The sequence below is a fragment of the Lycorma delicatula genome, chromosome 3 (assembly GCF_047948215.1).
Source record: "Lycorma delicatula isolate Av1 chromosome 3, ASM4794821v1, whole genome shotgun sequence".
Taxonomy (NCBI): Eukaryota; Metazoa; Arthropoda; class Insecta; order Hemiptera; family Fulgoridae; genus Lycorma; species Lycorma delicatula.
Window position 1 is genome coordinate 180,749,015 of NC_134457.1, and position 25,368 is coordinate 180,774,382.

Consider the following 25,368-nt stretch of genomic DNA (forward strand, 5'->3'; position numbering starts at 1 on the left):
TAATTTGTGACTAGGGATGTTTGGCTATTCATTTTTGAGTGTTTTAAAAATTATCAGGAAAGATGATTTTTTATAAAAATGGTTTCTGAAAATAAATTATTTAAAAGAACATGAGTTATACATTAATTATGCCTGTAAAAGAAATTTTTACATGTGTTTTTAAATATACACAAGCTGTTGAAGTTATTCATAAGAAAAACACTGTTAGAACTCAGTTTATTTCACCAGCACGTTTAACTTGTGCTGCAAAGATCAAAGAGAAAATTTTAACTCACATTTGTTATAGAGTAAATATAAATAGTGATTTGGGAACATGGTCCCAGGTATGTTATACTCCTAAGTAATAGTATGTAGCGTATAATTTCTTTATGCTCACTTGTTTATGAGAAGTTATTAATTTAGAAATTAGCTCTTTTATAATTATCTCTTGTTATTTTTTCCTTTCTAAAACTTAATATTTTTGTTTGACCAGTTAGTTGTTTCCAATCTTACATATTTGTCAAATCTTTTTTATTGGTTTCCTGATTTTTAATTTTTACCTAGGTTAGCATTTCCTTTTACTTGATTACTTTGTGGTAAGTATAAGTCAGCTATTTGGATTTATTTATTTATATAAATTAGAGAGATTGCAAGTGAACTTAATATCAGTTATGGTAGTGCGTTAACAATTATTCACGATCAGCTTGATTACCCTAAGATGTGTGAACGATGGGTGCCATATCTGTTGACCGACTACCACAAACATCAACGTTTTGCATCTGCTCTTTCTTTTCCTCAATGTTATTCCAGGACTGGTCCACAGTTTTTGAAACAAATCATCACAGGGGATGAGAGCTGGGTGCTTCATTACACTCCTGAGAACTGAACGAGCATCATATGAATGGAGACAAAAATTAGCCACAGCCAAAAAAAGTGAAATCAACCCCACATGTTCGAAAGGTTACGCTGACAGTCTTTTTTGAATCTGAGGGAGTTGTTTACAGTGAATTTATGCCCTGGGGAGCAACAATCAATGCCGAACTGTGAGACTAAAAAAAATTGCGTGAAGCCATTAAAGATCGAAGAGCTGGAAGAATGAGCGATGGGGGTCATTTTTCTTCATGACAATGCTACTCCTCATTCAGCCTTATGTGACAAAGGAGTTACTGCAAAAGTTCAAGTGGTAAGTGTGGTCTCATCTGCCTTACAGTCCTGACCCAGCACCCTGCAACTACCACCTGTTTGGTCCTCTTTAGCGAGACCTGGGAGGGGAGCATTTCACTAATGATGATGAACTTAAGGAAATAGTCCTTAAATGGTTGAAGGAAATTGGACGAAATTTTTATGAGTGGAATTTAAAAACATGTTACAAGGTGTGAAAAGTATTTTTGGTGATTATGTCGAAAAATATATAAAAATGTATAGTTTTTGTTCAATAAAAAAAAATTGTCATATATGTGTTTGTTTATAGAGGGGGTGTAATTTACTTTCTGATTGTCCCTCGTATTTAATCTTTAACTTATACCTCATAACTGTCTGTAAAATATTTCTCTATTTTTTTCTCAGTCTTTAGTTCATTATTTTATTGTAAAATTTACCTGTAGATTGCATAGATAAGCTCTAGTTATCATCATAGTCATGCACAACAGTTAATAAAAATCTTAAATTTTATTATCACAATGTGAGGATTTATAAGGCAAAAATACAGTTATTTAATTATTTCATGTTTTTAAGGTTTTTGTCATGGGTTTTAAAAAAATTTTAATTACGTTTTTCATTCTTTAGTCTGCACTAAAGGGCAGACTAACGAAGGGCATTAAATCAGCTTACAATAGAGTTTATTGGTGCCTTATTGCAGGGTGTTAGATTTTTTATTGGTTTAAATAGCTTATTTGTGTACCAGCAGTGACAACAGTGGAAGCAGCCTAGTGGTAGTGTTCCTGTCTCATAAAATAAAAAAATCTCAGGTTTGATCTCAATGTCAATTTTTTTTTACATATTTACTAATGCGTTTGATTTTTTATAAGGAATATGAATAAGCTATTTGAATCATTAAAAAAAATTGTTACTGGAGTTTGCTCAGAAATGAGGCCAAGTTGGAAGCTACCGTCTAGATTTAAAGGAGGGTTCACTACTCCTACCATCCTGTAAAAGGGTTTCAATAAAATCAATTGTACGAGATCTGTAAATAAAGTAATGAGACTGGTTCAGAAAAACTTTTTATTTACAATCCAATTATACATGGACTCTTATAACCTTTGAAATAGTTCCCTTGGTAAGCTTTGTACTTTGTAGTAGTGTTGGAACTCAGAAACCAAAATATCCCTCAGACGGTCACTTACATTTTTTTTTTTAAGTTTTCTACTGTACCAAATTGGTGTACTTTGAGGTGTTTTTTAAAGTCAGGAACAGGAAGGTTTTTCTGTGCCAAAAAATCATTAATTGGTAGTGCAGTGTGACAAGGTGCATTATCATGATGCAGCATCCAGATGTCTTTGATGGCTGGTCTCATGCTCGTTTTAAGAAAATCGTTTCAAATTTTTCAACATTTTCTTTTAAAAAATATTTATTTACAGTCTGACCTTATGAACAATGCTATTACTATCAAAGAAACAAATTAGCATGGTTTTGATTTGCTCATTTTTGCTTTTTTAGGATGTGGTGTGTCCACTCCTTGCTCTGGCCTCTTGTTTCTGGGTTGCACTCAAATAGCCAAGACCATCACTAGTAATAACATTTTTTAGAAAATCAGGATCAGTTTCAATTTGCCCTTGAAGATTGCGGCACACTTCCACCCTGTTGTTTTTCTGTTCAACAGTGAGGTTTTTTGGAACCAATTTTACACAAACCTTTTTCATGTCCAATTCGTTAGTCAAATTAGTTAGTCAATTTGGTGGACTGTGGTAGGGTTCAAATTCAAGTGTTCTGCAGTCATTCTGACAGTTAATCGCCAGTCGTACTGTATCGTACTTTTGCTTTGCTTAACATTGTTATCACTTTTTGATGTTAACAGTCTTTCAGAGCATAGATTGTCCACAACCGATTCCGGCCATCTGAAAATACGTTAAACCACATAAAAACTTGGGCTCATGGCAGAGTGTCATCTCCAAATATCCTTTTCAATTTTAAGAAAGTTTCAGTAGCATTCTTATTGAGTTTAACACAAAATTTGATTGCACAACATTGCTCATAATTAGTATCACTCATTTTTGGTACGCCCAACAAAAACTCGTTTCATGAAAGGTTTGTTTACATCTCACGTGGCAACAGCAGACTAAAAATAAATACCTAATATAAATCAACTGTTTATATATATAACCATATGTTTACTAGTAACTTTACAGTGTTGCCACTTTGGCTGCCAAAAAAAACTAATCTCATTACTTTATTTACAGATCTTTGTAAGATTACTAACTGCCGCCCTAGTTAGTTACAATTGCTTCTGTAGATTATAATTGGATGGAATGGATACCACAATCTTTCTTTCAGATGTTGATTATCTTGATTTCAGATGTTGAGGCACCATTTTTAAAAGCAATTTCAATAATTTTTTGAGATTATTTCTAACTAGAAAAAACAGTGATAAAAACATTAAGTATTTTAATGAATTTTTTTTACTATTAGGCTTTCATTCATTTTTTGAATGTTATTTCTATGAGTTTGAATGGTAAAAATAATTCCATATTAAAACAATATGTGAAACATTCTAATAAAATTAATTTCATATAACATTACATTATTTTCATGTATAATATTCACATTCTGCTTTTCAGTCGGGTTGATCATTCCAAAGACAATACCAAAACTTCAGTTACTGAATTTCGGTGGTAATACAGGAATTGAATTTCACTTAAAAGTAACTTTATAAAATGCTGTGTGTCTTGAAATAATTTTTAGGACAAATCTCTGGTATATTTCTTTATCCTTGCTTACAAACCATTATCAGAAATGCAAGAGACGTATAGTTCCTTATTACAGACTTATTATAGTTCCAGCAAGTAAATTGACCTCTACTTTTCATGTTATTAATGAAACCTTTTATTAAGGTTTTAAAAAAGTAACTTTTATACCAAATTTTATGGCATAATTAAATTGAATTTTTAGTGCTTATTATCAGTTCCAGCTTTATGATTGTTTTTAATACATTGGATTCCTGCTATTTCTGTAACTAATTTAAGCCTTCTGCTGTCTGGAACAATCTTTTAGAATTACTTTAGTAAAATTTACATATGAAATTATTAATTTTGATTCACAAATGTCATCTGTGTAAAGGTATTATTTTATTATGAGCCAAGAAAATGAATATTCATTAATTTATCATACCACGAAAGCACAAAATCACCAGATCTGTTTTTATGAAGTTTTTCCTTACTTTGGTTTGAGGAATATACTTATAAGGCATTGCAGGAACCTTTTGAAACTCATTTTATTTATTGTTTGTGTTTAATTTCACAGCCAAATGAAAAGAAGAACTTCATTTCTTTTAATATTAGCGGTTTGATGTAGTGTTTCATTTAATGCTCTGATCTCTGTAACATATTTTACTGAGTAAACTGTATTTCCTATGTACTACATACTACTTGTGTTAAGGTTTTTGTAAAAATGCCAACAATTGTGGTACCAAAACTTTTGTATTATGTAATGTGTTAGTTTATAAATGAATGTGTGTAATTTATTACATTTTTTTTAAACTTTCTGTTTTGGATTTAATGTTATTCTATGGTTTTACATGTTACTACACTTTATTTTTTGTTTTAGCTCTCTTACATTGGACAGGATGTTAGAAAAATTCCTCCTGTGCTATCTAAGTTGTATGGCAGTAGGGTTCAGAGTTTGGATCTCAGTTACAATTGTTTGACTTCTCTTCAGGAGCTTAGCAACTTTCCACATTTAAATGAATTAGTTCTTGATAACAATCAATTAACAGATTCTATTACTTTTCCCAGAAATGAAAATTTACGTACGCTTTCATTAAATAAAAATAATGTAAGATTTCTTTATTTATTTACTTACTTTTTTTTGTAACAGAAAGTAATTTTATCATATTTATGTTAATTTATGTGTTTTGCAAAATAGGTTTCCTAATGATTAATGTAACAACTCTTCTGAGGAGTATTACTGCTACCACATTTCTCTAATAAAATCTTGAAAAGTTTTATTAATTGAGACATATTGCAAAAGAATCAGATGTATGTATAAGCTAAACTGAATGTAATTTGATGTTATCAAGTGCTTCTTATTTTTAGTTCCTTTTATGATCAACTTAATTTAAAAAATGTCCACATTGAAAAAACAGCAGTAATACTACTATTAGGAAATGTTATAGTAAAAACTATAGAAATGTTATTAAAAATTATAGAAATGTTATTGAAAAATTGTAAAAAAGCTTAATTATAACCCTGTGTAAATTGATTCCAGTTCAATTACTTATTTGAAATGATTTAAAAAATTTTACTTGATTTGAATAAAAAATCTTAATCTGATAACTTTAGGTTGTGGTGTTTAGTAGGCTGTTTTACTCCGGAGGAAATTTCTGTTGCAGCACATGTTTTATTTACATACACTATTATGTTGTTGCAGCACATGTTTTATTTACATACACTATTATGTTAATAAAATATGAACTAATTTATATAAACAACTAGTATTTTTTATATCCACCAATCTTTATGAAATCATTATTATCAGCTTGTTTTGATTATTAGCAATATGTTCTCCACTGGCTAATAATTACTGATTCTCCAAGGTATATAGGTATTCTTATCATTGATCTCATATTTCAATGCAAATAATTGTTAAGAATTGAAAGTATAATATTTTAGCAACGTATTTAAAACATTTCACATGTTTCTGCTTTAATTTTTAGTTAACAAAATCAGAAATAAAAGAAAAAAAAAAGGCCTACTAAATTGTTTTAACTAATGTGAATGAAATACACAAAATCGTATAGCATATTAAAATAATTCAATAATCCAGAATATACTAATTAAATGACAGTGCTATACAAATTAATTTAAATTCCATTTCACGTTTTCTTAGTCTTTTATGATAGCATCAAAGAATTATTTATTTTGAAATATAAACTGTTTTTCTTAAATTTGTTTTTACTTTTTTGTTGCTGTGAAATTTGACTACACATATTGACTGCTTATGGAGGCAAAGTTTATAAAGTCTAAGGATGAGACCTGAATCAAAGTGAATGCTGTAGAATTTTCTGGCATAATTTTTCAGTTGTTTTAACTACAATGACTGTGCTGGTGAGCATTGTCATGAAGCACTACTTTTCTCAATATTTCAAACTGTTCTTTCTATATCTCTGTTAAACATACTATTTGCAGTGTGTTTCCTTTTCACAAGATTGCAGAAAATTGGATCTTTAATATCTCATGTTATTGGTTAATCTTGAATTTTTTCCTGAACCAGAGACTGGGATGTTTTGGTGCTTGGATTCTTCTCATTTATAATGTCAGATCCAGAAACATTACTATTTCCTTCTCAAGATTCTTTTGTCTGAATTAAGTGTCTTTTGATTACCTTTAAAGAATCCATCTTGCACATGTTTTATGGTAGTTAGTTTATTGAATAATTGAGTAAACTGTATCAATGTTTACAGATGTAATTCTCAATAATTCTTTTTATTGTACCTTGGCTTCTTCCTCGAGTAATTTTATCATTGTCTAATTTTATCAGAATTCAAAGCTTGAGTTGAAACCACTGTTGGTCACACTTCACATTGGTTGGTCAGTAACATTCATTTGGCCACTTTTGCTGTTTAATCCATCCTTCATTTGTAAAAATTTGTATGATGCATATAACTTTTATCTTGTTGCATGAATAGCACGAGAGTAAATTTCAAATGGTTTGAAAAATTAATCAAATAACATACACAACTACTGTCATTCAGAATGATTGTAGTTGTGTATGTTAAAATAGTTGTCAAAAAATGTATCAAACTGATGGCATGGATACCAACTTAAGATTGAGACAATATTATGTCCGTTTTTGGGTTCAAGGTTTTATTTTGTTTTGGCTAATACAGTCGAACCTCTGTATAATGAAATCAAGAATCCTGGGAGAAATTTGTTAAATAGAGGTTTTCATTTTGGTGTAATAAGAGTTCCCAATCTAATTTTTTTTTATGAACATTTATCCCGCTTTGTAATGAATTAAAATTAAGTACAGTTTTATTTTTCTTAATAGCGCTGTAGAAAAAAATGTAAATGTATTTTTTTGTCACGCATTACACATTAATCTAATCTAATACATTATACGTATTTCAAATTTAGTTTTACAACATGCCACCATATATAACTGTTATATATAATTTTAAAACAGCTTACCAAATTCCAATTTGATTTCCTTGAGCACTTTCAGCTATTCTGCCATCTTCAGGAGGATAATTATGACCAACATATATAAAACTATAATCTTATATAATTATATATACATATATATATAATTTAATATTTGATCGTCATTTTGTTAAAATTCATCAAAAGTTAAAGTTAAGTCTAAGTAACCACGTCTGCATTGTAATAGTTTCTTAATTGTTATCTACATAACTTAGACAGTCACTTAGACTTAAAACTTTTGATGAATTTTAACAAAATGGCAATCAATAATGTGTATATATATATATATATATATATATATATATATATATATATATATTTTATGTAAGATTATAGTTTTATATATGTTAGTCATAATTATCCTCTTGAAGATGGCAGAATAGCCAGCCGAAAGTGCTCGAGGAAAACAATTGGAATTTTTTAAATTATTTATAATAATAATACATACTGTATAAAACGTATGCACCTCAGGTAAGGATTTTCTCGTACTTAGAACGGATGTAGGCTATACTTAAAAGTTTGGTTGTACTCAGTTGTAGGTACACTCTGTATTTTTATTTCTAGCACATAACTTTTTCACATTGATAACAAAAATTGAATACACTAACTTTTTTTCAATCGATTAAAAGAACACTATCCTAATGCATTCTTTAGTTTATCAAAAACAACCAATGTCCATCAAAGACATTGGTTGGTAATTTTTACAGTATATAATTTTTAATACAGTATTAATTTATTACTTGAAAAAGTGAGTAATTTTTTGTTGTTTTCTATGTTTGAATAAGGTACTACATTCAAAAAAAGTTTCACATTTATTTAAATATTGAAAAATACTGTCAGGTACTTTGTCCTTGAGCTGTAGTTCAAGCCTAATTGTTTTAAATGACTGTAAAACCTCGTCATCTGTAGGTTTTCTCTCCTCCTGCTGGTTTTTGCAATTTTCGTCGTCATCATCATCATCTTCTTCTTCTTCTACTGGTTCTACTAACACTATGAAGTATGTAATCATCATCTGGAAAAAGAAAAATGGTAATCTGTTCATCAGCAGTGATGAAATCTTACTGTGTAACTTCGTTACTGACGTTTCCAGTTGTTTGGAGGTTGGTACATTCTGTCGTAGTGGTACTGAAACCAGCTTTACAAAAACAGTGGAATATTATTTCATTGCTCATATCATTAGTCTATACTTTTGATTATTCAGAAATGCACTCCTGGAGGTCAGCAATATTAATAGAAACAGTCTTGTTGTGCTCTACAATGGTTACAGTTTTTCAGGATTCTTTTTTGGTAGTACAATTTAAGATTTTAAATTACCCCCTAATCCATTGGTTGTACAATTGATGTTAAATTTTGGTGGGAAAAATACGACTGTTGCGTTATTTAGTGCAGAATTAATGTCTTGAGTGGATGTGCCATACAATTATCAATAAAAAGTACAATTTATGTTTTTTGTCTGGTAAATTATTTGTCCAGCTTTTTTACTCAATCTGTAATGTCAGTAATCATCCATTCCTTTTTGTTAAATGTGTAGTCTACCTCTAGAGATTTAACTTTTTGAAAACAATGAGGGAGTTTTACTTTTGCTGATTACCAACATTTTAAGTCTTTCAGTCCCTAGCATGTTTGCAGTCGCTAACAACATAATTCTTAGTTTACTTTGTTTACCACCAAAGCACGGATCATTTTTAAAAATTGTTTTGTTGGGTAAACATTTGAAGAATAGACCCTCCTTGTCTGGCCGTGTATTTTTCTAAAATTGGTTTCAACACACTCTGCTTCCAAGTTTCACAGTCACTTGCATTTTTCCAGAAATTACTTTTTGAATAACACAATGTCTTTTTTTAACTTCTCGAACCACCCATTGCTGGCCTGGAAATCTTTGTGTCCTAATGCAGTTCCAAATTCTAGAGCTTTTTCTTTAATTAATGTCCTGGGTAACAGAAGCTGATTTTTGTGCATCACTATCATCCATTTTAAAATGGCTTTGTCGATATCATCATATGTGTTACCTTTTAATTTTTTTCTCACTAGATTTTCTTTATGATGGTCTAGTTCTTGTAGTATCACGTCTCGATTTTTTTTAAATTGTTGACAATGAAATAGTGGGATTCAAAATTCTTGCGCAATATATTTTTTTTAACACCTTTGTCAGTTTCATGTATAATGCTAATTTTTTTCGAAACACTAAGTCACTTTTGTTTTGACATTGCATACGGCATACTAAAGAAACAATACAGTACTGTGTAATGTGAGTAATGTAATCCAAGACCAACTGAATTAATCCCAGGAAATATTATTGCTAAACTTTATGTATGCACTGAACAATAGAGGAGGTATGTGTTAAATGTCTCCTAAGAATTTTATTTGATATGTCTGCATATTGTAGATATGAGTTCTGTAAATAAAGTAATGAGACTTTATAAAACTTTTTATTTACAATTCAGTTATACATGGACTTTTTATTATTTTTGATATGGTTCCCTTGGGAAGCCACCCAATGCTGCAAATGGTTTTCCCACTCTTCATAGCAGTGTTGGAACTCAGAAACCATCCCGTATTCAGAAATTCTTCAGATGGTTGGTTAAATTTTTTTAATGTTTTCTACTGTTCCAAAATGGTGTCCTTTGAGTTATTTTTTTTAAATTCGGGAACAGTAAAAAGTCGCAGGGACTCAAGTTAGGTGAATAAGGTGGTTGAGGAATTACAGGAATGTTTTTCTTTGCCAAACATTCATTAATTGAGAGTGCAATGTGACAGGGTGCATTGTCATGATGGCAGCCAGCATGCAATTGTCTTTGATGGCTGGTTTCACACTGGGCAACTCTTTTCCACAGTCTTTCAAGAATTTCTCGGTAAACATATTGATTTACAGTCTATCTTGTAGGCAAAACCTCGTTATGGACAATGCCATTACTATCGAAGAGACACATAGCATGGTTTTGATTTTGATTTGCTCAGGTTTGCCTTTTTGGAACGTGGTGAGTTTGAAGTGTGGCCATTCCTTGCTCTGGTGTTTTGTTTCTGCGTTGTACTCAAATATCCAAGATTCATCATCAGCGATAACATTTTTTTAGAAAATCAGGATCAGTTTCAATTTGCCCTAAAAAATCACAGCACACTTTTACCCTGTTGTTTTTTTGTTCAACAGTGAGATTTTTTGGGCCAATTTTGCACAAACTTTTTTCATGTCCAATTTGTTTGTCAAAATTTGATAGATTCTGGTATCTGCAATCATTCTGACAGTTAATCACCGGTCGTACTGTATCAAGTCTGATTCATTCAACATTGTCATCATTTTTTGAAGTTGACAGTCTTCAAGAGTGTGGATTGTCCACAACTGATTCCCAGCCATTTGAAAATACTTTAAACCACCTAAAAACTTGGGCTCATGACAGCGTGTCCATCTCCATACGTCCTTTTAAATTTTGAAAAAGTTTCAGTAGGATACTTATTGAGTTTAACACAAAATTTGATTGCACAACGTTGCTCATAATTAGTATCACTCATTTTTGTAACCCACAACAAAAACTCGTTTCACGAAAAATTTGTTTACATCTCACATGGTAACAATCAACTGTTTATATATAACCATATGTTCACTAGTAACTTTACAGTGTTGCCTCTTTGGCTGCCAAAAAAAGCTAATCTCATTACTTTATTTGCAGACCTCGTAAATGTCTCGCTTAGATAAATGAATAAAAGTTTGCACAGAAATTTTAGTGTTCTGCATTAGTTAATGGATTTCAGGCAGTTCTGCTGCTTTAGTGTGTAGAGAGACAATAACTGCAAAACATGTGTTTAAATCTTTTGTTAATGAGTTATAAGAGAAGCTTGGGAATTTTTGCTTTACCAGTTCAATAAAAATAACCTGTCATTTTTTACTTTTGTCAAGAGTACTTTGTGTTTGTATATAGGTACAATTTAGGTACGAAAATCAAAATAATAACTACCTTAAACTTGCAAAGATTCCAAAATGCTAAATTTAATGTCATTATTTTTCAAAACCATTTAAAATTACTTTATGTTACTACATACTGCATTATATTAATTTGCAGTATATACACCATTTCATTATATAGAGATATGAATACATTAGAGATAAATTTATACATACTTTTATATTAAAATGTCAGGTTTAGTAAAAAAAAAAATTATAAAATCAAGGTTTGTTATATAAAAGTTTGTGACTGTAATACTAAAATATATGTCATATAGCTATTTTCTTCTTAAGTACGTTAAATATTACGTTTTGGTTCCAGGTAGTTTAGTTATACATAATTCTGTAAAGATGTCAAATAAATTGGAGTACCAATTAACACCTTATTTTATACACATGTCACACATTAAAATTAGGGAAAATGACAACTTTATTTTAAATTAACCTCTATTATGAATTTTAATTACATTCTAATTAAAAGAATCTTCCTTAAATTTTCTTGTTTAAGTAATTCTTGTTAAGCAGTTATACATTTTGCAATTTGTTTCCATATGTGATATGAATTATCATTTTTTGGGATTTTGCTATCCTTCAGTAGAAGGGTTTTAGAGCTTTTGACTAAGCATTAATGTGCTGCTGATGGGCATTACTGCTGTTAACAAAAAGATTAGTGCTAAGAGATTATTATGAAAGTGGTCAAACAGTGTATTTGATTTGTGTTGTTTTGTTAATTTTTTTTAGGATGATGAATAGTATATTGTTTTGTGTAGGAAGAAGTAATTCACAATTAGTTTAAGTTTTAAAAATGTATTCATATTAAATAAGAAACAAAATTCAGTTAAGAAATATATATGAATTTTTCATATACTTCTGGTTTCCCAGCGATTGTAGTGTTATACTAAGAGTGTGATAAATTACTTGTCATGATTCAGGTGATGATATAATTTACTTTTTTTTATTTTTAAAATTCATTTTTGTTGCTCTACTTTTATTATCATTGCACATTAAATAAAGTTGACTTTTTTGTTTTGTTCAGAAACATTTTTTATAACCAGGGTTAAGTGTAGAGAAGTATAGAATATAAAGCTATGGTATTTGTCTAGCTGTTTAACCATAGTGCTAGTAACAATACAGCCTGTTTTTTTGTTGTTTTCTTTACTAATATATACATTGGTTAATTAAAAACTATTGAAGCAGCTTATAGTGTATAAGCAGTTACAACAGTGCAGTTCTTTCACAGAGTGCATTATAATATATTATTATCATTGTTTTAGTATAATTTGTTAATATATACTATAAATTATTTTTTTTCTTCTGTGTTTAAGATCACAGATTTGGACGTGCTTATGAGAAAACTTGAAAACAATTTACCAAATTTGCGGTACTTGAGCTTGTTGGGAAATAAAGCATGCCCCAATCAGTTGTCGAGTCCTGATAAAGATGATGAGGATTATCAGCGTTACAGGTTAGAATGTAATGCTTTTGTTGATGCTGTTTTTTTAGTGCTTTATGATTTACTTGGTAAATGTACTTTCTTCGATTGAAAATATTGTTTGAATAAAGTGAATTTAACATTAAATGCTAATTTAATATATTCTTAATTGATTTAACTATATTCTTCGTGTCTGCGGTTAATGTGTAAATCAGTACCACAAATCTTGAGTACTATGGATCCAGTTTGAAAAATTGTTCTGCTGAAGAAGATAAATCATTGCCTTTATTACAATAAGAATTTTGCAAACTTTATCACATAAATCCAGACATAATGAATGAATTACACTGATGGATCTAAGCTGTGCCTTCTAAGCATTTTGTGTTTCTTTGGGTTAGTTAGAGAATTTCCTTGTTGGATGGGATTTAGTATTTGGCTTATATTGTTAGGTTCACAAACACTAGATCCTAGTCCTCTAGTTGTATAAAAATGAAGTATTATAATGTTTAAATTATTGTTTTTTTTTATAAAACATTCTTCCTACAAGCGTAAGTAGAAACTTAATGATTTTGTAGTGGTACAGGTCACTTGTAGAGAAGACCTCTCTACAAGGCCCTTTTGTAGAGAGTTTGACCCCAAACTCTAGTCCCATTCCTTACTTAATATCAGAAAATTAAAGTAAAAATGACTATGACGGAGGGACTGAGTGTCCCTCTGTTGACATGTTCGTTAGTTACCCCAATTAACAAAAATTAAAATATAGTGATATGAATTACTCTTTTTTCATTTCTCTTGGAGGGAGAAGTTAAAACATTTTTGTTATCCAAAGAGGTTTCTGACTCCCCTGACTCTCAGTCCTTCTAATTCACTTGTGTTAAAAAAAAAAACATATAGCAACTATTCTTTTCAAAATGCTCTAATGTTTCTGGGTTCTAGTAAAAAAATTCCATAATGCCTTACAGTTTTTGCTCCCTTGCCCCCTAAGCACCTTAACATCCTTCCTTATTTTTTTAAAAATGTGTTCTATTTTGAAGGACAATTGCATAAAATGGTGAAGAGTTTCATTACCTCTTGCCATTTCTCATTCTAGCACCTTTATATCCACAATTAATTGTAAATGATTCAGTGTATCAAACAACAGTGTATAAATGTGATATCAAACAACTGGTGTTAAGAGGTTTAGAATCCTTTACTTTTTTTTATTTTTATTTTTGATGAATCTACTTTTTGATAAACTTAAATGAATATTTGCCTTCGTCTGTAACCCTTTAATTAAAAGTATTTAAATATTTTTTCTTTGTACCACACTTCTAGGAGTCAATAAAAACTGGTATCAAAATATGAGCCCTATTACCAAAATTGAATTTATAAACCAAATTGAAATTTTGTGATATTTGAATACCATTTTCAAAAAGTTACTGTTAACTATTTGAGAATTAATTTTTTACGACCAAGTAGAAGACTGTGATTTAGTTTTCAAACCTTTAGCCTGGTAAACCCTTTCAATTTGAAAATCTAATGCTATCCAAATTAGTATAAAACTATTATTCTACCTTCTATAAAATTATTTCTATTTAAAATATAATATGTAATGAACTACACTGTTACCTATCCGTTTTATTTTATGCATTTTTTGTGTATGAATATTATTTATTGTATTTATTAGAGAGGATAGAAGCGTATTATCAACACTGCTAAAATTGGGATTTACTTTAGCTAGTCGATAAAAAATAAATTTAGGTGTATTAAATATAAATTTACAATTAATACAACATGCTCCAGTGACATTTTACTTGGCAGCTGTAAACAGTGTTTTTGTTCTTATTAAAGCAGCAAAGAAAAACTTATTTTCTTTATGAGACTCGCCTTCACTTTGGGTATTTCCCTGAGAGAAAAAAATGTTATTCACCAAATTTTCGGCAAACTTGCTTGGGTTTGTGTATGATTATGTTAGCAAAAATTGCCTAACTTCAAAATTTGAGCAAAAATTGAATGTAAATTGATCCGGTGCTTGTTTAGAAATGACATCGTATCTGAATATTGTCCAGATCAGAGAAGTGTTTAATTTTTAACAAAACTTCCATAATCTTATTATTGGTCTATAAAGTTTCAAAAATTATCAACTAAAAAAAAATTGTACTTTCTGTTAGTAATAGTGCATTTATTTAAAGTTTATAAACAAGTCTTCTCTTATGAGATAAAATTCTATGTAGAATTTGTTTTCATCTGTGAAACCACTCTTTTATAATTATGGGATTCTGTAGCACTTTGTGCAACTTCTGTTTTATTTAATATTTTAATTTTTATTCTTTCCGAGTTAGTGTATGTTTTAAAGTCAGAAAATATTTAGAATGCTTTTCTTTATTCTTTATGTTTTTCCTGTTTTTTTTTATTAATTATAGTGAATAATAATTTATATAGTTCTTTTATGGTGATGTCACTTGAAAGAATAAAATTCTTCCATATTTGCTAAATAATTACCTTACCAATACTATAGGAACATAAATTTTTGTTTTTAATTACAAAAATCTTTTTTTTTTTATTGTATATTTCTTTAACAATTTGTTTATGCATATTAAGTAAAAATGCTTTCCTTGCAATTAATTTTTTTAGGTATTATGTATTGTACTGTTTGCCAAATCTTCAGTTTCTTGACTCACGAGCAGTGACTACAGAAGAAAGAACAGAAGCTTGTCAGAGAGGAAAATTTATGAAAGTTGTTAGGCCTTCTGTAAGTGTTGTTATATATATATATATATATATATATATATAATTTTTTTTTTCAATGAATAAAAACTTTTCTTAAGACATCTCCATCAGTTCTATTATACACAAATTGGTTTTTAAAATTACATGTTACAAATTTAAAAATAAATACTGATAATTAAAAAATAACTATTGCTTTTCCTTGTACTATTTTTTAGATTTTACATAACTTACTGTTATGTAAAATACAAATGATCATTATTTATTTTTTTTTTGCACCACTACCTTCAAGTTTGCTACAGACTATCAATATTTGGTACTTGGCATAAAGCCAATACACCTATATAATTCACATCAAATAAATGAAACCTGATAATAAAGTAAAATAAAACAACCAATGAACCTTGGAGTATCATACTTTGAAAGAGAAGCGGCAGTGAAAGTGTTAATCTTAATCATCTGAATGCCACTGGATATGTCTTGATTTGGTTTTAAAAATTTGAAAAATAAATAGTATTTATGATTCCTTTATAGCTATTATCAAGCTAGAAGTTGCTGTCGAAGAGGTATGATTTTTTTTTGTAGTTATTTGGTAGTAAATATTTATGCTGTTAATTTATTAACATTATTATCATGACAACAGTTGTTATTATAAGTCTATATGCTTCTTCTGCTGTTGAAATATCAATAATACACACACACATATACACAATACCAGAATTACTTTAATAAGTTGCTTCATAGCTTCACCATTATTTTCCATCTACATTACTACTATTGGCAGAATATTATTCAAATGTTTTTGAAAAAATTCAAATTTTTTATTAAAATTTAAGCAATTCGCAGACACTAAACTGTATGATTTGTTTACAGCTCTTAAATTTATGTCGTATTCACTAAACTGGTTCTTGTATTAAGTTTATAAGAAAAAGTTAAAACAGTAAACAAAAAATAAAATCGTATTGCTCAACAGTAGGTTAAACATAGTTAAGTTTGGTTGTTAGTTTTGCCTAGTTTCATAAGGCAGCAGCCACTGAAGTTTGGGATGGTCAGCCATTCCAAACTTCAATCTCTTATGGACTTAGTATGTAGTACTCCAAAAATACCTTTAACTGGATCTGAACTACATGTATATTCTATATTGATTTGTGTATTAAACTTGTAATAATTTTATTTTTTATGTTGCTTATAGTCTGAAAATGAAAGTAACAGAAGAGAAGAAATTGAGAAAGAAAACAGAAATAAATATACACCTTTACCAGCTGCAAGGAGGCATGCTGATGACCATAGAGGTAAATTATTTGTGTGAAGTCTTTTATTTTTGTTGTGTTTATTTCACTTGTTATGTAGACCAGTTTATGAAAATACTCAGTTAGTTTATTGATTGCAATGAGGTCTATTAGGCATCCCTGCATTACAGCGCTCTGGATAAGTAATCTTAATTGCTTTATAATTTAATTTTAGTAATTTCTGTGTACTGTTTACAAATGTATTACATTTTTGAGATCAGCTTTATAAAAAATGTATAAACCTTTGATATAAAACTTAAAAAAATTTTTATACATAAAAAATGATGAAACAAGTGGTGATTATTGTCAATACTGTTAACGGCATAAAAAATGTTAGTTTTCTGATTATCTGTGACCAGTCCGTTGACTTTTGATGTGGATATTATTTGAGATTTCTATGGAAATGAAAACAATTATTTTTATAAAATTTCTCTTGTTTCAAGTCATGAAAGCTTGAAATTAATCAGGTTGTGAATAAATTTGTCCCTTGATTCTTTACTTTGTCAAAAATACAATTGTATCACGATATGTCAGGAATTCTTCAATTCTTCATTTATACTAGTGTGAATGAAAATATTGTAACTGACTATGAATTATAGGAATTAATGTTGAGAAAAAACTTAAGAATAATTTAAGATTAGTGAATCATTACAGAGACGAAAAAACTCATTGGTTTTGATCAAATATCAAAGTCTGGTTAAGAATTTTTTTTGTTACACACAGATTGTTCCTGAAGGAACTTCCTCAAAAGTATGAAGTGATTCGGTGTTCAAACAACATGAGAAAATGCCAAGATGAAAAGCTGTAAATTGAAATAGCCACTTGCACTTCCTCAATCATGAAAGTACTGACAGAAATCTGTCACGTGTGCAATATTGCTTTAATTCTGTGTGAATTGTGTATGCGTTTTCCAAGTAAAAGAAAAATGCTAGAGTCTGTCCTGCAAATTTTTCTCTTGAAGTGTTTTAGAAATCAACATCCACAATTAAGAGATAAAGATGGTATATTCTACACGATTGAGAAAAAAATGTAAAAATTTGGTGCATTACCACATAGCACAAAGACTTTTTTTATAGCTTTCTTCAGGTAAAGTATGAAGAAGATTGAACTTAAAAAATTATATACTTTTACTTACTATCACTCAGAGTGATTTGTGATTCAAGTAAAATACCTTTCTAATTAATGTGGAATCATACTTCCAGTGATGCACAAGATGGTCATTTGAAGTTGAAAATTTAATTTTCAGCTTCAAAGAATTAAATTTTTTAATTTTTATCACAATGCTTACTATGTTTGTGTAACTTGTCATTTAAAAAGTTTACAAAACACTGCTGCATATTATTACACATGTGCATTACTTTGTAGCTATGAACTTAAAATGCAGGGGATTTTAGAATTTAAGTACTAAAAAAATATTTCTTAGCAATTAATGATTTTCTTTTTGTTTTTTGTTAATGTTAGTGTCAAGTTATTGTAAGACACTGCATCTGATAATGGTGCACTGATCTTGTAATTTTTAAAATCAATTGCTCACCAGTTTGTGTAAATGCTTCCAATTCAAAGAAAATTTTTTCAAGAGAAAAAGATTGACTGATATAACTTTATGAAAATTTTTACTTAATCCTGTAAAAGAATAAAAATATTAAGTTACTTAAAATCTATTTTTATTTAAAATTTAACCATAGTGTCTGTCTGAAAAAAGAAATTCAATAAAATGAAAATTTTATTAGGTAATTGCCAAAAAAGAATCAAGTGTAGTTTTTACTAGATAGTTGGAAACTTTTATGTGGATAATTCATTCAAAGAGGAAAGAACAGAAGCTGGATAAGAAGGGACTTTATTGAGGACGTATCATATCAGAGGCTGTGGTATTCTTTACAACAGTCAATGGAATGGGGATGCCACATTTAAATATGTGCTGAAGAGATTATTCATAAAACTTTTCTTCATAGACAACTTTGAAAACTCTTTAAGTCATGGATCTGTGACTAAGCAAGCCTGGAAGTCATAAATAACTGAAAGTAAATATCATTGGTCATCTATAACCTCATTCTGTTAATGTGGGTGTGAGGAGATACTGGTGTAAAAGGGAATGAAAGATAAGTCAAAGAGCAGGAGTAGGAGCTCTGTCAGTGCTGAATTGATTCAGATCCAAACCATTCAAGGGGTATATTTATTTAAAAGGGTGTGGAAGGATAATCAAAGATCTTTCACTTCTCTGCCGTCAGTGTATTAAAACAAGCTAACTGACTTATATTATTTAAGATAAGCTAATGTGTTATGTTCAGAATAATTTTTAGGATTATTTACTTCTTCTTTTTTCAGGCATGTTTGGAAAGTGCAGGTTCAGGTATGCTGGTAAACATTCTGAGGGAAACAGATTCATTTTGAATGACGATTTATGAGGTCTACCTACTCTTAAGGTATTATTTTTAGGTTATGTTTTTTATTCCCTAAACTAATTTGTTACTAACAGAGATAACAATTACCAGTTGATATCTTGTTATTGCCAATCTTCCTTATTAAAGAACACTTTACAATGTTCTCAGAATATGAAAAAGTTGCTTCATCTATTTCAGTTGTTTTGGGCAGACATCTTTCTACCAACTTCTGTAACACTGTATTCTTGTAATGTATGATTTTGTTAACATGCTTAGAACTTGATGTGTTATAAATCTTTTATTTAAGTTGCATTTATTCATCACATTCATACTTTGGTGAATGCATTCGTACCTTCATTACTATTCTTTGTTACCATAATATCCATTGAAGTCTTCTTGGATTCCTAGTCCTTTAAACGTTCCAGGTAACAAACTAAATTAGTCACCAATTGACTCAACCAGTCTTCATGTACCATATTGCTGTTTCTGTTCATATGTGTCTTATGAAACATTTGACAGAAAATGCTGTATGGAAGGTGTCCTTTGTCAGTTGCATCTGGAATCTTCTACTTAACGCATGGATTTCTTTTAGTGTCTGGCAGTGCAGATATTACGTTATTAGAAAAATGTATGGTACAAATTGTATTCACTTAATTTTCAGTAAAACTACACAAATACAGGTGCAGGAGACCTCACATTTTGAAGGCTAATTTAAAAAAATTAAATGAGTTAAAAAAAAATCTTTTTATTATCACAGAACACATATAATGCAGTATTTAAAACCTAAGTTTTGAAAATTACATCACTCAAATGTCAACTTATAATTTACTTATTACCCTTGCTTCATTATAATATACTCTGAACTTTTTTTACACAGGTGGGCTACAAAAAATTAGACCCATCAACAGTAACCTTGTAAGATTGATCTTAAGAAACTATCATGTCGGATACTAATCTTCAGAGTAAATTTTTAAAATGTTTCCACCAACAGCTAAATACTAGTGTGCTTGGTTTAATAAATGCAAGTATACCCGTGTCAATTTTACCAGGGTAATACTGCTAATGCTTGCCTTTACTTCATCGATTGTGTGGACCTGATACATTTGTCCTTTCAACATTCCCCATAAATAAAAGTCACATGTAAACAAATCTTGTGATCGTGGTGGCCATAAGCCTCTCTACTCACTGTTTGCTCAGCAGTAAATGGTACATGAACACGAGCAAGTGACCTCTTAGATGTGTGTTTGGTCACCCCATCCTGCTGGCAAAAGCAGTCCTCACATTCTGTCAGCTGCTGTGTAAAGACATCCAAAATAGTCAGGTAGAGACATCTGTGTTGACTGTGGTGTTGAAAAATATTGGACCAATAAGACACGTGGCAAGCAGAGACAGCACACCACATCACTATCTCCTGGTCATGTAAGGGTATCTTGTGTATTAGGTGCAGATTTTCTGATAAATGAAACCGTGCCTCATCTGACATGTTAAACATAAATTGGTCCAATCAACCATATTCAACAACCAGCAACAAAACGTCACATGTTTTCCCTTGTCCAGTTCCTTCAGTTTCAGTTGCACATTCGTGATGTAATATGGTTTTAACTTCAAACTCTTCAGGACACGTTTGCAGGTTGTTCTACTCGCCCTGACCTGCTGCGATAGTTTGTCTACATAGGACTACAAAGCATCACTTTGGGAATGCATACGTGAAGTTCAGGAGTGCGGTGTTCTTTAGTGCATTTACAACAGACTCAGTTTGCAATTTGTGAGGGGAGGGTGGTTCAGAACAATAGGAAACACTTTACGGAATAAATCCTGTGTTTCCTTCAAATAACTGGCTCTTAGGTCACATTTAACAATATTCACTCACTCTGGTATTGAATAAATTGCTAATGCATGCACAACACAATACACCTCACTTTCTCAATCTCTGCAGACAACTGATGGTCAGAGCATAGAAGAGAGGGATGAAATCTATAAAGTGCATTATTAATACTGGTGTTAATATGACAGTTTAATATGTGTAATCAATCTTAGAGTGATCTTGAATGAGAAAATTACTATTTTTATTCACTTCATTATTTTTAAAATTAAATAAAAGGTTGCCAATTTAGTTTGTATGCTACTAAGTGTTTTGACTAGAAATAATATTATAAAGTTAAATCTTTAATTTATTTATCAGCTAATTCTGCTGCTAGGATGAATTTAAATGAAATATTTATCAAAAAATTATTTATCATGGATATTTTTCAATGATTTTTTTAAAAATAGCTACTGTTTTGAATCATTTGCAGATTTTTGGTACCTGTCTTTAGAAGAACTTCACTTGGAGTTGACATTAACTGAAAGCTATGTTGTGAGATGAAGAAATTAATTTCTACAGTTAATATTTAATTCATTTGCTTGGTTTTTCATATATCTATTTCTTAGTGTGGGTTGTTTTTTTTTCTTTTTTTAATATTCTTAAGTATCATACTTAGTTGATTGGGAGATAAAGAAATGAGAGTGCAGAATTTTTTCTTATAACATGTTAAATATTTTATGGTTTGAAATATTAGGTTGTAGCCGAGTTAAAATTGACTTGCTCAGGTTTATTTATAATTGCAACATTAAAAACATTAAAATAATATAGTCTTCTTTAATGGAATTCAAAGACAAAAACAAAGCAAAGGAATGGTTAATATTTAATCATAAGAAACAAAGAGTGAAACTTTTAATACTTTTACTTAAGTTGAAATCTACTTTCTGAAGTAAGCAATGTTAATTTCTTTTTGAGTCAAGAAAATTGTTAGGTTTAGATAAAAAAAAATAATAAATGAAATTCATCTTTAATTGTGATAGTTCATTTTGTAAATCTCTGTTTTGTTTTTGTATATGTAATAATGATACAGTGGATATTTAGAAACATTAAGTTATTTGCTGGATTTGTTTGCAAATGTTAACATTTTATTACTGTGCATACATATTCTTCCATGTTTACTGTGTCATAGTTTTAAACTTTTTGCCCATTGCACTTTTTTGTGCTGTTGGAATGGTTTAGTTTGTATTTTTAGAAATGTTGGTGAGTTTTTGTCCTGAAAGTTACATTTTTATCTAGCTCTTTTTAATTGGTGCTACTTTTTTTGTGAATTTTTATTTATTTGTTAAGGCAATGTATATTTGTTTCAGTTATTTTTTTATTTTGTGTGTGATCAGTAAATTGTAACTGAGAAGTGATGATGACTTTGTCATCTACAGATGACATGAATAAACCATAACACCTTCATTATTGTTTGGCTTTTCTATGTTTTGATCTGTAGATTGTTAATTCAAGAAAACTAGTTATTTTATTAACTTCACATTCAGCTGTAAATTTTAATTTGTGGTGTATGTTGTTGCATGTTAAAATATTATTTACATGTCTTGTGTTGCTATTTGTGCTGTAGAATAACTTGTTAGGTTGCTGATAGTTATGTTTGTAATGTTGGATAGCATTTCTGGAGCTATTGTAGTTATATCATCAAAGTAAAAATCTTTTTACAGTGCAGGAAAAAGATATAGATTTTTTTAAAAATAAACACCTGCATCAGCAAAAGATTACATTGAACTATAACAAACATGGCATATGTAAATGGATATAAGAATATTCTCAACACACAAAATTAACAAAAAAAAAGAATTAAGGTAACCAAAACAAATGTATGAGTATCTTATATCAATTTATAGATAAAAAAAAAAAAAAGCTAAAATCTTTTTAAAAAGCTGAATTTATTTTAGCTTTTATAAAGCATAAAAGTGGGCATCTTAACCATTTGGAAATCATGAACAGACAGATAAATAAATCTTGTAAATAATAAATAAATCTGATAAATTTTTGAACCAAATATATATATTATATTTTAATTAAAAAAATTCCAGTTAATATTAACAAAGTGAAAAATAACTGATGTCATTGATTGCTATCGAATTAGTTATTAATTATTTGACATTAGTTTAAAAAGACTATAATGTAAAAATTTTACTAAATTATTTTTAACAGTTTTACCTGATTTGCTGTAGACAATAGTAATGGTTTTTATGATAAAAAGCATTTTGAAATTACTTTTTGTGTAAATCTGGATTGCACTTTTGTTTATTTTTTACTGTTTTTTATTGAGTATATATTGTTTAATAATATTGTACATTAAAATTCTAAATAAATTTTATATTCAATTTCTAGAATTAGTGTTTTTATTTAGTATTTAATTGTTTCTATAATTAAAATATTCATAAAAAATCCTTTTTGGAAACTAATTCCTTTCCAGAATTCCTTCTATTAATTTATTTGCGTCAAGTGTGGTTTTTTATTTAATGCTTTGTTCAAGCATTGTGGTGTATATATTTATATATATACAGGGTTATCATAAAAGAATGATGGGGTTTCAGTAATTCATAGGAAGATTGTAGGGAAATTTCTAGGTGTTTTATTGGTATACCTGAAAGCCAGTTATTACATAAAAAACTGAAATTACACGCTTATAAAATCCAGATACTGCAGGAATTGAAACCCGATGATGGTGTAAAACGTTACAATTTTGCTGTTTAACTGTTGGACAGAATAAGTGAAAACGAATCGTTTTTAGATGATATAATTTTTACAGACGAAGCTACATTCCATGTGAATGGATGTGTTAACAGACACAATTCACGAATATGGAGCTCTGAAAACCCACACGCAATTATTGAGAAACAACGCGATTCGCCTAAAGTTAATGTTTGGTGTGGTGTGATGAAAAATCGTGTAATAGGGCCTTTCTTCTTTGCTGAAAAAAACAATTAATGGAGTTGTGTATCTTGACATGTTTACCAACTATTGCTTTCCTCAGCTGGATGAACTCGAAAACATTCATCAACTTCATTTCCAACAAGGTGGTACTCCCCAGAACTTCAATGCATTGGTCACGGACGCTTTGAACGAAAAATTTGGAGATCGATGGATAGGCCGGCAAGGACCCATACTTTGGCCTCCAAGGAGTCCAGACCTGACACCTTGTGACTTTTTCTTGTGGGTACATCAAAAGCGTTGTTTATACACAAAAAATTCGCGACCTAAACCACTTAAAAAACAGGATTAATGAAGCAATGACAGCCATTAACGAAGAATTGTTAACCAATGTTTGGAGAGAAGTTGAGTATCGTTTGGACATTTGTCGAGCGACTAAGGACGCACATATTGAAATTTATTAATTACGTAAAAAAATGTTTGAGACGACAAATTTGAAAAATAAAAAACATAAACTGTAAGTAATTCTGTTTTAATTTAAACCATGTTCAAAACCGTACCATTCTTTTATGATAACCCAGTATAATATAGACACACACACACACACACACATAGACACACACGCACACACACACACACACTGATGAATTTCCTACATATTCTTCAGTATTTCATTTCAGTCTACTACTTGCTATATTAGAATTATGAATTGAAATAATGTTATTAATTAGAAGAGAGTGATACTGCTAAGCATCCAATTTTATGTATTTGTAATATTTAATGAATTCTGCTGGTGAGTAATGATAGTTTGATAATTATTTATTGCTGTAAGAGGTCCATTCAGTTTAAACATAGCAGATGATACAGAGTGTCAATATGTAGATATAGGTCATGGAATTAGACCTCCTCAAATTTGAAAAATAAAAAACATAAACTGTAAGTAATTCTGTTTTAATTTAAACCATGTTCAAAACCGTACCATTCTTTTATGATAACCCAGTATAATATACACATACACATACACACACACACACACACACACACACACACACTGATGAATTTCCTACATATTCTTCAGTATTTCATTTCAGTCTACTGCTTGCTATATTAGAATTATGAATTGAAATAATGTTATTAATTAGAAGAGAGTGATACTGCTAAGCATCCAATTTTATGTATTTGTAATATTTAATGAATTCTGCTGGTGAGTAATGATAGTTTGATAATTATTTATTGCTGTAAGAGGTCCATTCAGTTTAAACATAGCAGATGATACAGAGTGTCAATATGTAGATATAGGTCATGGAATTAGACCTCCTCATCTGATCCAACATCCAGGAAAAGTGTTGTTCAAGAACATGGTAACATCTCGAATATGTGGAGCACCATCTTTTTGGAAAGAAGCCTGCAGGAATCTGAACTCCAAATACTCAAGCATGTTGAGGTACCTGCATCCTGTTATGGTGGGCTTCATGAAAAAGAATGACCGATATCATTTATGTGCAGTCCTAACAGGCCAGACATTGACTTTTGATGTACCCATGTCATTTT

At 29.8% G+C, this 25,368-nt stretch overlaps 1 protein-coding gene across 7 annotated transcripts in view; it reads left to right on the forward strand.

The window, feature by feature from the left end:
• Positions 1 to 22,753, forward strand: part of LOC142322261 (leucine-rich melanocyte differentiation-associated protein-like) — a 50,880-nt gene extending 28,127 nt beyond the window's left edge. For 5 of the 7 annotated variants that reach the window (XM_075361143.1, XM_075361148.1, XM_075361146.1 and 2 more), the window contains 6 exons: positions 4,738 to 4,965; positions 12,594 to 12,733; positions 15,314 to 15,431; positions 16,599 to 16,698; positions 19,021 to 19,118; positions 21,371 to 22,753. In XM_075361143.1, coding sequence (XP_075217258.1) covers positions 4,738 to 4,965; positions 12,594 to 12,733; positions 15,314 to 15,431; positions 16,599 to 16,698; positions 19,021 to 19,100 — 666 coding nt within the window. In that variant the 3' untranslated portion in view covers positions 19,101 to 19,118; positions 21,371 to 22,753. Of the gene's footprint in view, positions 1 to 113; positions 324 to 4,737; positions 4,966 to 12,593; positions 12,734 to 15,313; positions 15,432 to 16,598; positions 16,699 to 19,020; positions 19,119 to 21,370 lie in introns of those variants that run through there. The other 2 variants (XM_075361142.1, XM_075361144.1) reach the window with 2 other exon arrangements.
• Positions 22,754 to 25,368: the final 2,615 nt, after the last annotated feature.